The sequence below is a fragment of the Ambystoma mexicanum genome, chromosome 3q (assembly GCF_040938575.1).
Source record: "Ambystoma mexicanum isolate Mex_15411 chromosome 3q, UKY_AmexF1_1, whole genome shotgun sequence".
NCBI classification, from domain to species: Eukaryota; Metazoa; Chordata; class Amphibia; order Caudata; family Ambystomatidae; genus Ambystoma; species Ambystoma mexicanum.
In genome coordinates this window covers 294,701,370-294,714,776 of record NC_090926.1, presented here as the reverse complement: position 1 = coordinate 294,714,776, position 13,407 = coordinate 294,701,370, and the positions used below count along the sequence as shown (strand labels likewise).

Sequence of the window (13,407 nt, the reverse complement as noted above, 5' to 3'; positions counted from 1 at the left end):
ACAGCATCCCAAAAGGAAGCCAATGCACAGGGCTAGTAAAACAGGACATAAAGCATCAAAAAACAAAAACAGAAAAAAAAATTACAACAAAAAAAAACATCACACAGCGTAGGAAAGTTCTAGAAATCGTGCATTATAAAGTCTTATCCCCCCAATGACACGCACAATAAAGCGCAGAAAAAATGCTGAACTAACCCCCTCGCATATGAATCTTAGAAGAAAGACAATGGAGACGCCAGAATCACAATACACAACTATCAAAGCATACGGAAACAACACAAAAACAACCCCTAGAGAGTCTAACACCAAAGACGTCCCCATATATATGGAATGCGACGATAAAAGAAGCGAAGCAACAGGCACAAGTCTGCCAACTGTACCTACAAATGAAAGCGAGAGAAACACCAGCGGATCGTCATTCCCAATCACGAAAGATCATACGAATGAATACACACCAAATGCAGAGACACAAAGTACCCTAGAACCACAAGAGAAGACCGAAATTAAAAAAGAAGATGAGAAGATCACTACAGGAGATTCAAGATTCACAGCGAAGGAGACCATGAATGCTGAACAAAATAGCACAACGACTGCTACTCAAGGAAAAAAAAGGCAGTCAATAAAGGAGAAAAAGACACATGAAGGCGAGAACGTACAAAAGCCACCCGCCCCCCAAGAAGAAAAGGATGAAAAAGAAAGAAAGTACATAACCCAGCAAGAAAAAGCAGCCAAAGCACAAAAGTGATGGCAGTCCCTGTAAAAAAGCCGCAGACATTCTCACCAACTCGATACAAAGAAAAACGAGCAGACAAATCCCACAACCGCAAGACTGTCTCTTGATATAACCGAAATTGAAAACTGAATGAGGAACCTCGAAAGAAGAAAAGAGGTATTTGGCAGTACACCACCACTTGTAAGAAAAAAAGAGACAGACACCCTGATTCGAAATCAACAAAAAGGAAATGAATTAACACCAAAAGAACATCAAAACAATGACAGAGATAGAAGCCTGCAAAACACTAACGACTGGCAAGCTGACTACGAAGAAGCACAAAATCAAAACCTAGAAGCGCTAGATAACAAATGCAGATGCAACCACCACAATGAGCAAGAGATAGCCTCCATACCAACATCAATGCTAAACCTACAAAACATGCTGATAACAACCACAACACAATCATTACTGCCATATATGAAGCTACAAGAGTCCTTAGTAGATTCAATAAAAGATCAAACAACGCTCACTGCATTGATACACTCTAAACAAAGCTATCTAGAACAATGCATGAATAAAATTCTAGAGAGTCTTGAAATTGAAGCACAAAATAGCCATCTATGGCAAACAAGCCTATTCGATATTGCACGCAGCGACAGAGACAAAAAAACAGATTTGACTCATGCATTAATCACAATGATGACAACAGAGAACAAAGAAAAACCAATACAGATGTCTCTACCAAATCACCACAGTACAAGCAAAGCAACGACACAACAAGAAATGGCAGATAACAGTGAACTAGCAAAGGCAGCTGAAAGACAAGAAGCAAAAAGCAAGACCTCCTCCGAAGAAACCAATTCAATTGACCTAACTGACGAACCTCTTAAAGAGATGAAGACAAACAACCACATAGACAGAGACAAAGAAAAAAGAATAGCTAATCGACAATAAGAGACCCACATCTGAACTGATAGAAACGTATGAAATCTTTGCAAAAGGAAATAAGATACAATCAAACAGAGAGCTGGCTAAAAAAGGAATAACCCCCAAAAAAAGAAAACAAAGAGGCTCGCGTGCCTTTCTAAGAAACTTAACAAACCCCAAAAAGGAACCCCATCCAAAAAAACGAATAATAAAATACAGCTGAATAAAAAAATATCACAGCACAACAAACAGGATAACACTGAATCTAAAGAGAAAAAGCAAATCGTAGACCACAATACTGAAGACCCAGAAATAGACAAACTCATCAATCTATCAACAAATATGGAATCAACATATATGGAAGATGGAATCGATCAATCAGAAGAAGCCCAAATCGAAATTATAAAGGCCTCCATGATCACGCTGGACGAATACGAAGGACAGCATCCAGAAGAAGACCAAACCCAAGAAAGATTCAGATATGAAATGACCCTTGATGAGATATCAAAGATTTAATGGGAAGATGACAACGAGTCAACATCAGGTCTGAATAATGAATTTACACCGACAAGGAGACATGAAAACAATAACGATAAGAACGAAACAACCCTTGGGCAAACAGAAAAAGCAATACAACTACCAACCTTTGTCCATCCACAAAACAAACAAATGGAAAAAACAGACAAGAAAATAAAACTAAAAAGAGTAACAACAAAAAGTGACAACTTGATAATGAACCACACTAATGTTTTAAGATTGATACAAGCCATCCCGAACATGAAGGAAATCACAACGAAAGACATACAAACAGTAGAATTCTGCAATGACATAACAATGGACCAAGTGAAGATCAACTTAAGTTCCGAAAAAACATTGAACAGAATGATAGCTAATAAACTAATCTTCAACCAGCTAGGTTTCGAATTAACTCTGATCGAAGAAATGCCAAACAGAGGGAGGAAAAAACAAACAGCAAACTCAAGCTGGAGACAGTCCGGGTTTAATGAAAGTACGCAAGAAATGGCCAATGAATACGACAGCAAACCACCCGAGTATGAGAACGAAGAGCGTATGCATAAGACAAAAACAAACGATAACAAAGAATATTAAAACCGACATGAGCTCTATCGAAAATATGGAATATGGAGGCAACAAGATGAACCAATAACACCTACAAAAGAAACTCACAATCAAAGAAGATAACAATCAAAAGAAGACAATAAGTACAACACCGCATTATGCTCATGGAACACCCGGGGCCATAGCCATCTATTCAATACAACAAACCAGACTCTCATAATGGCTGACATAATCTGCATCCAAGAATCATGGATAATAGAACAACCTATATCCGACGGCTAAACAATAATAATGAACCCAGCAATCCAAAAAAAGAAGGGCAGACCGTCATCTGGACTTTTAACCATAATTAAAAATGGGCGAAACATCGACATAATAGAATCTGAAAACTTAAACCTGTGGATACAAATTACAATACTCAAGTACAAAACTGAAAATAAAGAGAAAGAATCTGAAACCAGGAATCACAAGAAGGACTGCATATGGGCACTAATCAAATTTATAGACATGGTATTATCAGCAATAGACAACACCAAAGGAAAACACAATAAAAAAATCAAGTATGGATGGTTACTTCTACCATATAGATGCCAGAATACAACAAATAAAAAACTATTAAGAAAGAAACATATCCATGCATACAACGAGAAAATAATAACAAAGAAAAGGGAATTGAGATCAAAAATAAAATTGATAACAAAATCTGCCTGAAAAATACAAGAAAATCAAAACAGCAAAGCAAGAAAACAGAAATTGGACAAAGAACAACAGAGCCTTAATAATGCAAGATGACACAGAGAAGATGCTCCAGACACTAAAAAACAGAAACACGAGACAACTATGGGTGTTATTACATGATCAAACACAATAACAAAACTGTTTGATCACTGATGTACTGGAAGCAAGATGGACGGAACATTTTACAGAGATTTATGGAAACAATAATTCATTGAAAGAAAAAATCCATAAAACAAAAAACACAGTATGGGAATGGGACCATGAAGATCTACAAAAGGCAATAAGTACTGTAAACATTTCCAGAGCCCCAGGCCCAGATGGCCTATCAAATATAATAATCAAGCAGAACCCGCAAGTCTGGGAAGCGATATGTGAGAGTATCTTCAAGATGATACAGAACACAAAAATGATCCCAAACACATGGAAACAAGCTACAATAATACCCATATTCAAGCATGGATCCATAAAAGAACCGCAAAATTACCGACCTCTAGCCTTACTTGAAAACTGGACAGATGGGCAAATAAAGAAAAGAAATATGCAACAAGACAAACCAGATTCATCAAAACACTAGGCACCAATATTAATCTCTTTCTACTAAACATACTGAAACATAAAGCCATAAGAACAAAAATGCAAATCTATGCTGCCTTCGTAGATTTAGGGCTGGCCTTTGATTCCATGAGCAGAGATAACCTATGAGGAAAAATTTAATGCATGGAAGTGCCCAACCGAAATCATCGAACCAATCAAACTCTTATACGACAACACCGGTATAAGAGTTAGACTATCGAGAGATGGCTCACTCATGGAACAAATTAAAACATTGCATGGCCTGAAACAAGGATGCCCACTGGCAGTTATTTTATTTCATCTCTGTATGGCAGACCTTGAAACAAAGATATACACACCTCAAATAAACCCTCTGAAAATAAATAACACAGCGATACCCTGTATCATGTATGCAGACGATATAATGCTACTGGCAAAAACACCTAGAGGACTACAGATTGCACTAGAAAAACTAGAAAAGTACATGACAAAGAACCAGCTGAAAATAAATACACAGAAAACCAAAGTCATGTCACTAAAGAAAGAAAACAAGATCAATCGACAGCTTCCCTCCTTTTGTATAGGAAAGGAAAGAATGGAACAAGTAAAAACCATAAAATATCTGGGAATATGGATCTCGAAATCGCCAACAGAGGAAGAATGGGCTCTACATCTCAAAGAAAAAACACTGTCCTTAGCACGACAGGCGAAAGTAATACACCGAAAGTACGGAAAATTCTCCCTGACCCCAGTAGTTACTTTTTATAAACAAAAAGTAACAGCTATTTTAGCATACGGAGCGGAATCCATGATAAACATCAACAGCAACATCTGGGACAAATTAGAAGGGAGCTTCTGGAAGAAAGTGTTAAACCTGCCAATGTCACTGCCTACCGCACGAATCCGAGCGGAACTTGCTCTCCAATCGCTCGAATCCATCATCCTATGGAAACAACTCGACTTATACCGGAAAATCATGACCAAATCCAACACCCCACCACTTGAAATATTAACAACCGAGAAAATTGACAATGCAGAACACGCCTTAGAAATATGGAAAACATCGACAGAAGCAAAAAGAGAAGAACAAGATATATCAATGGAAATGTTATTAGAAAAACCCCAAAAGGCGAAAATCAAACTAAAAGAGAACGACTGGCTGAAGACCAATCAAGTGAAAGCTAAATACCGGCATTACATACACAGTACATTTGATAATAGAAGAATTAATCAACTACCATCGTACTTGCAAATCTTTCTGTCCTCAAAAATAAGAGACACATTCATGAGACTACGGTTGAACATCCTCCCGACTCGAGAAATAATGGCAGCCAGGAAACAAATCCCCAAAAGCAAAAAATACTGCCGATTTTGCAAGAACTTAAAGATGACTGAGAGCCTACATCACATAATCATGATATGCTCGGCACTGAATGAAAAAAGACAGCAATACAGAGAATGGTTCATGAAAACCCAAACTGCCCTAACACCTGAAGTTCGCTGGGCGACGATGATTGCTGGAAACGAAAGAAAATTAGTGTTTGCTTTAATATCATTCTGGAACAACATTATGAACAATAGACAAGTAGGATAATGCACTTCTAGGATGAAGGAAAATAAGAATCTGAAGTAAAAATCAATAAGCACGAGAAAGGCTAGGGCTAGAGGCTAAAGCCCCAACACCTTATTCTATGTAACTCGAGTAATAAATAGAAGAGAAGTAAGATGAGAGGTTTGAATGTAAACCAAACATTTAAAAAATAAATTTAAAAAAAGAATTATATCAAACGTAAGCCCTTATCTTCTGGAAATCTCACAGGTGTGTATTGCACAACTGCATACATATTTCAATTAATATTTTCACATGTCCAGTTCTATCTGAGGCTGGGCTATGACTTTTACGATAATATAGTAGAAACCATGTTAGATGCCAAAAGCTGTAGGAAGAAACAGGCGGGTTTGGCAATGACTTGTGATAGATCCAGCAGGCAGATACTGGCTAAGGATGGCATTGATGCGAACGTGTATAATGGTGGTCTCCTTGACGCTTGACATGGTTGTTCTCTGCTGTTCTTGTAAGCATGAAACAACATTTCCAAAATTATGTTGAATTACATCAGCGTGCCGTGATGGAACAACCAGGGTTACTCAAACTGTATGCAAAGGACAATTATCAGCGCACACAATGCTTGTAGGTTGCAAGAGACCTGGTGATGACCTAATATCACTTTTGATGGATATAACAGACCTGCTAAGAAAAGGTGCAACAGGCAGACCTTCCGGGGCCTATTAAGTGGATACGTAAAAAATTTGAACTTGCATTATACGATTATTGTACACACATTTTAGCGGCTGTAGCATCAAGTAAAGGCTCAAAGGCCCCATATTCGAATGTATAAATTAATGTCTATGTACCCAGACAGCAACAATGTTTACCTTTGTAATTATGAACTGCATACATGCACTGTTAGATAATACATAGAAATAATATGAAAAACAAACCAGAATTTATTGGTGGTGATTTTAATGCAAATTGCTTCACTTATAAAGCAGCACAAACCGCCTCTCTACCTCCATTGCACTGTCAAATGAATCAACACATTTTGTTAAAACAGTGTAAAGGTTCTAAAGAGGCAGCATTTATGGTGACTCGGGATTTAAACAGGCTCAATGTTAAAAACTACGTTTCCAACACCAGTTTGCATACGTGGAAATGTGGAGAGAGGTTAGCACTTTAGATTATTTAATTGAATTTTATTTATTTATTGTACGTTTATAATGCGCCTATACACACTTTTTTCAAGGCGCAACCATACAGGGACTGGGGAGACAAGGGAAACAGACAGGCAATCTTCAAGGAATGATACATTCAGATTGAGCAAGTGCGCAGACAAGTGCAGGAGAAGGGAGGGGAGGGGGGCAAGTGCAGGGGGTGCTTGTGGGGGATGGGGACCAAGTGCGTCCAGTCAGTCAGAAGCTGGGGTAAGTGCTGAGAGATGCCACTCTCATGGGACACTGACCGAGTGCAGTAACAGTGAGGCAAGTGCAGGGCCCGGAGGCAATTGCGAGAGGACTGGCGAGGGTGCCTGGGACCTATGAGACTCTGAGGTACACAAGGCGGCCAGTCAGCAGGCTACGCAGAAGAGAGGGAGAGAGGGATAGGCCAGTGAGAGATGTTAGCAGGATAGAGGGAGAGAAGGAAGAGGAGAAAAAGAGTGTCTTAAGGACTTTACAGAACTTAAGGAGATCCGGCTCAAGGCGGAGGGCGGCAGGGAGGTTGTTCCAGATGGAGGCCCCTGCTGAGGATAAAGATCTCCCTCCAAATCTCTGCTTGGAGAACCGATTCACTCACAGAAGGTTGGAGGTAGATGAGCTCAGGGCTCGGGAAGGACAGTATTTAGGTAGGCATCATTGCAAGTAGGTAGACCCCCAGCTCCAAAAAGCCTTGTGACAATGCAGAGGGTCTTGAACTTGATCCTTGCAACCACAGGGAGCCAGTGGAGGGATTTCAGCACCGGAGAGAAGTCTCACAGTTTTGTTCTGGATGAGCTTCAGAGGGCGCAGAACAAAAGCAGGGAGGCTGAGAAAGAGGCTGTTGCAATAGTCCAGCCCTGAGAGAACCAGGGCTCTAGAGACAGTGAGCCTCTGGGGGAAGGTGAGAAATGGAAGAGTACATCTCAGGAGGTGCAGCCGGTAGTTGGTCTTTTTAGAGTTGTCCGAGATGTGAGAGGAGAAGGAGAGAGTTGAGTCGAAGATGACCCCAAAGTTGTTTGCCTAGCAGGTGGGTGCGGGTACAGGGCCAAGCGAGGCCAGCCAGATTGTGAGAGGGAAGGCAGCAGCAGGAGTCCCAATGCGAATGATCTTGGTCTTACTGGCATTGAGGCAGAGGTTGTTTGCAGCACACCATGACTGAATTTCAGTCAGATATGAGTGAGGAAGAGAAGGCAGCTGAGAGTAGCCTGAAAGAGAGTTGCATGTCATCCGCATAACATTGGAAGTTAGAGATGAATTTATTTTGTAATGTTTTTATTCGCATTTAACATTTACATTTCTATTGTGGACCATTACAGTCCTGGTTTGTATCAATCGTGGCTGGCGTGCCACTTATGCCATATTAGTTATAGATAACATTGAACAGTGAACGAAGTAAACAAGAGGAAAAAAGAAAGGGAAGAAAACAAAAGAGGTAACAGTGATAACAGTGACTGTCTCTTGAACTCCGAGTTATTGTAGGCTTTGTTTGTGAAGGTGAACCCCAGTCTCTATTCCGTTGGACTCTGAGTGGTCTTTGCGGTGCGCTGAGGAAGGAGCGGCTTGCATAGGACAGATGCGGCAGTGCATAGATCTGGTCATTGTGTCATTTGTGGGTGGCTGATTCAGGGAGGTTTATAGGTCGACGAGAAGATCATGTCTCTCAGAAGGGTCTTCCAGGCCTCAAGTGTGGAGCTCGAGTCTTCTCCACCCCTATTGCTTCCCTCCTCCCATGCTCTAGTTTCGGCTGTCGTCCATCTTTCCATCTCCCTGATCCAAGGTTCGTACCTGGGGCCCGCTGGGGATTTCCAGGCCATTGCAATTGTTCTTTTTATCAGCACACAAGCTATGTCCATTAGTTTCGTCAAGTGTTTGATCTTGCTTAGCCTCGGGTAGGTGCCTAGGAGGCACTCTTTCGGTGTCCATTCGTATATCTCGAGCCCAGCTTTTCTGCACGTCCGTTCAGCAGCGGACCATAGCTTCTGAGTTTTAGGGCAGGTCCAAAACATGTGGATCATGTCGGCGTGGTCAGAGGGACACCATGGGCACATCGGGCTGACTCTGCTATTGAAGGTGGATATTCTGTGTGGGGACATGTAAGTTCTGTATAAGACATTGAGCTGTATTAGCCTGAACCTGGCGTTCCTAGATACCTCCTTCGGGTATGTCAGGGCTCTAGACCATTCTCCTTCCGTGATTTCGTTCCCCAGGTCAGATTCCCATTTCTCTTTCAAGCGAGCACTTCTTGGGTTCGATCTGTCGTTTATTTGGGTATATAGTCTTGATGTTGGTTTCCAACCGTCGCTGACTCCGTGCATCTCTTGGATCAGGGTGTGTGTCTCAGGTTCCTCAGGCCACACATTCCATTTCTTCTTGGCAGTGAATTTAACCTTTTGGTACCATAGGTAATGGCATGGGGCAAGCCCATCGTTTCCCTGTAGTGATTCGAAGTCTCTGAATTGCCCCTCTTCGAACATGTCTCCCCACGTGTAGACACCGCAGTTCTCCCATCTTCTCATTATTGATAGGTCATTGGGGGTTACACATACGTCAGCGAGAATGGGAGTCTCGGGTGAGTATGGGTGCTTCAAACCTAGCATGGATTCAACCTTTTTCCACACCTGTCGACCCACCTGCACTATTATGGGCGGGTCTGGAGGCCCTATTTTGTTGTGCCATATTAGCTCTTTAGGATGTAAGGGTGAGGTCAGCTGGTAGAGGAGGTTCATCTCAGCCGAGGGCTCATCGCTCATCCATTTGGCGACATGTGATAGTTGTGCCGCCAGGTAGTATCTCTGGAAATCGGGTAGTTGGATCCCTCCAACGGAGTAGGGAAGTGTGAGGATGTTCAGTGTGATCTTGTGCCTGGTTCGTCCCCAAAGGAAGTCTCGGATCAGGGATTCTAGCCTCTTGAAGAAGGATGGGGGGATGTAGTAAATTATGTTGGTGAAGTAATAAAGGAATCTAGGTAAAATTATCATTTTAGATATTGCAGCCCTGCCCATCATTGATAGCGGTAGTTTTGACCAGAATTTGATGGAGTTCCGAACCCCTGATAATGCAGCCTCAGTGTTGTATTCATGAGTAGAGATTGGTGTGTGCCTTATGGTGATGCCTAGATAGCGGAAGGACTCAGATTGCCACTGAATCCCAATCTCAGGTAGCTCTTCTGTGCTCTTCTTCCTAAGGCCAGCCAAAGGGAAGGCGGATGATTTCTGTCGACTGAACTTTATGCCTGAGTATCTCGAAAAATTATCCAAGATGTCTAGGGCTATCGGGGCATTCATCTGGGGATCTCGCAGGTATAAAAGAACATCGTCTGCATATAAGGAAATGATGTTGTCCGTACCACCAATGCTTATGCCCGCATCAAACAGCTGTTTCCTGAAATAGATTGCCACTGGTTCCAGGCCCAGTATATATAGCATTGGGGAGAGCGGGCATCCTTGTCTGGTTCCCCTCTGAATAGCCCAGGCTCCTGACACCAGGCCCCCTGTTTTGACTCTTGCCACTGGGTTACTGTATAGAACTTTGACCCATCGGATGAAGTGTTCGCCTATTCCAAACTCTCTCAGGGTTTCCATTAGCCACTCCCAGTAGATCGAGTCGAATGCCTTGATGGCATCAAGCGAGAGAACCGCCAGGTCTTCTTTGCAACCCGCTGTCTGTGCCATTATGTGCTGAAGCCTTCTCAGATTGGCTGTAGTATTGCGTCCGGGGACAAATCCACACTGGTCCATATGTACTAGGGAACCTATCACCTTTGAGAGCCTCTTAGCGAGTATGGTTGTGAGAATTTTGCTATCATAATTCAGGAGCGCAAGTGGGCGATATGAGTCGCAATTTTCGGGTGGTTTTCCTGGCTTGAGCATCGGCACTATGAGGGTCTCTCTCATGGTGTCTGGTAGCGTGCCTGTCTCGAATGCCTCCACATAGACTTCGTGTAGTATGGGGGAGAGGATCTTTTCATATGTCTTGTAGAACTCGGGGACAAGGCCATCAGTTCCAGGGGTCTTGCTTGTGGAGAGGGACCTGATCGCGTCGGTGATGTCTTCGATCGTGATGGCCTCTCCCAGCATATTTCTTTGCTCAGGGGCCAGTTTAGGTAGGTCTACTTCTTCGAGGGTGTCTCTTATGTCTGTCTCGGGTATAAGGTCGCTGTGAGCATATAGTTCCGTATAGAAGTCAGTGAAGACCTTATTTATAGCTTGTTGTGTTTTGTGGATTGTACCGTTACCGTCTCTGATCTCTGTAAGGGCCTGCTTCGGGTGTTCCTTCCGGCACAGCCAGGCTAGTATCCTACCTGGTTTGTCCGCTTCTTTATGAGCTTTCGTGGTGCGGGTAGAGAAGTCAAACTTCGAGAGCCTTTCCCATGCTGTTCTACATTCCTCCCTAATTTCTCTCAGCTTGCTCTCTGTCTCAATTGTGAGGGGGGAGTTGCTTTCAAGGTGCTTGATCTTTTCTTCCTCGGCCTCCAGTTCCCTCCTCAATTGCTTCCTGATCCCACCCGCCTCAGCAATCACCTCTCCCCTCGTCACCACCTTCATTGCCTCCCAGTGAGTACTCCATTTTTCTACTGATCCCCTGTTGATCTCTATATACTCCTCTAGTTTCTCGGCCAGGTGGTCCTTAAATGCAGGGTCAGATAGTGTCTCCACTGGCATACGCCACGTTGGGATAGGAGGTAGGGGGGGTCGGAGGCAGAATTGCACTATTAGTGGGGAGTGATCTGAGATTGATCTGCCCAGGTACTCTGCGGACTCGACCTGGGGGGTCATCTCGTCATTTATGAAGAGGTAATCTATCCTGGTGTGCAGGTTATGGGGGGCCGAGTAGAATGAATATGCTCTGTCTGTGGGGTGGAGGTCTCGCCAGATATCCACCAAGTGCAGGTCTTCGATTGTTCTGCGGAGGGGCAGAGTAGGGAGATTATTGTTTGAGCGTGGTATGGTGGATCTATCCAATTCCACATTAATGACGCAGTTAAAGTCACCTCCCCACAGGAGGTTATAGTCTCTGTGGAGCACGAGTTTGGTGCACAGCTTCTTGAGGAAAGAGGGTATGCCATGTTGGGGGAAGTACGAGTTTACTATGCATATGCGGGTGCCCTCCAGCATGCCCCACAGCAGCAAGTACCTGCCTTCGATATCCTGCTCCACCCCCAGCTGTTGAAATGGTGTGTCTGGGCTCACCCAGGTGTATACACCTCTTGCAAACTTCGAGTATGATGATCCGTAGCCTTGGCCCCCCCAGTAATTTGGTAACTTATTTGCAGAATCGGCTAAGAGGTGGGTTTCTTGTAGTAGTGCGATTGATACCTTCTTCCTCTTTAGGTAAGAGTATATTCGATTTCTCCGAAGGTAGGACCCCAACCCCCTAACGTTCCATGTGATTACTCTAAGTTTCGGTGCCATTGTCTGGTTGTGTTAATTGAAGAGGAGGGGTTAGCGGCCTCCTTGGGATTTTCCAGTTTGTTATCATGAGCCATGGTCTGTCCTCGATGAGTGGAGAGATTAGCTCCTGTGGTAGATTTTGGGTTCGGTTCCATTTGGGTGGATGCTCTCGGAGTAAGGACAGTCAGAACGGTGATAACTTGTGTGAAACAGTTAAAACTTGTGCACCCAGCGACTGACACAACGGTGGAGTGCTCAGGTGCTCCCACGCTGTCTGTCCCAGTCCGGGTGTCTGGCGCGGGTAGGTATGTGCTGGCAACTGGCCTGCACTGGTTTTTCGTGGGGTCGAGGTCTTCGTGCATGCGTGGGAGAACGGGCGAGCCCCGCAGTCTTTTAGCAACTCACATAGTAGTTCTGCATCTTGTGGCTAAAGTTCTCTGCCCACTCAGGCTATTGTAGGCGGTTGCAAGTGTCTGTGTCGGGGCGTACTGCCCTCATCTTTGGGTGTCTTCGCTAATTTTCCCATGTAGGGATTCAGTAGGGGTATCAGCCAGGTTATTGTGCTCCATCCACATGGTAGCTGCAGCTGGAGTCTCGAGAAATATTGATTTTCCTTTGTAGATTACCTTCAATCTGGAGGGATATAGGAGCATATATTTTAGGTCTAGTTTCCTCAGCCTGGCCTTAACTGGGACAAAGGAGTTCCTCGCTCTCTGGACCGCCTGAGTATAATCTGGGTATATCGTTATCCTCGAGTTGCCTCGTATTATCTCTCCTCCCTCCCTTGAAAACCTCAGGATCACCTCCCGGTCCCGGAAATTGAGGACCTTCGCTATGATGGGGCGAGGGTAGGAGCCTGGGGGTGGTCTTTTCTGGAGCGATCTATGTGCTCTTTCTATGGAGAAGCCCTGCGAGAGGTTCTCCGCCCCGATCTCTTGTTGGATTAAGGATTCCACGAAGGTCGTCGGGTCAGCAGTCTCTGACCCCTCCGGTATGCCCAGTATCCTAATGTTGCTGCGTCTAGCGCGGCCCTCCGCCTCCTCGGACCTCGCCTCCAGCTGGGTCACCTTATGTTTAAGTTCTGTTAGTTCCAATTTCATGGCTGCTGATTCAGTCGTTATCTCCTCTTGGTGGGACTCGACAACGGTGACACGTTCAGCTAGGTTGCGGGCGTCTTGCCTTATCAGCTGGATGTCAGCTTTTACTTCCCCTATCTTCGTGTCTATGAATGTTTTTAGGGCCTCAATCGCC

General features: G+C 43.8%; 1 protein-coding gene across 1 annotated transcript; it reads left to right on the top strand.

Moving 5' to 3' along the window:
• Nucleotides 1-226: 226 nt before the first annotated feature.
• On the top strand, nucleotides 227-745 carry LOC138447972 (uncharacterized). Its single transcript, XM_069604498.1, has one exon. It carries the CDS (start codon nucleotides 227-229, stop codon nucleotides 743-745), a length of 519 nt encoding a protein of 172 aa, XP_069460599.1.
• Nucleotides 746-13,407: the final 12,662 nt, after the last annotated feature.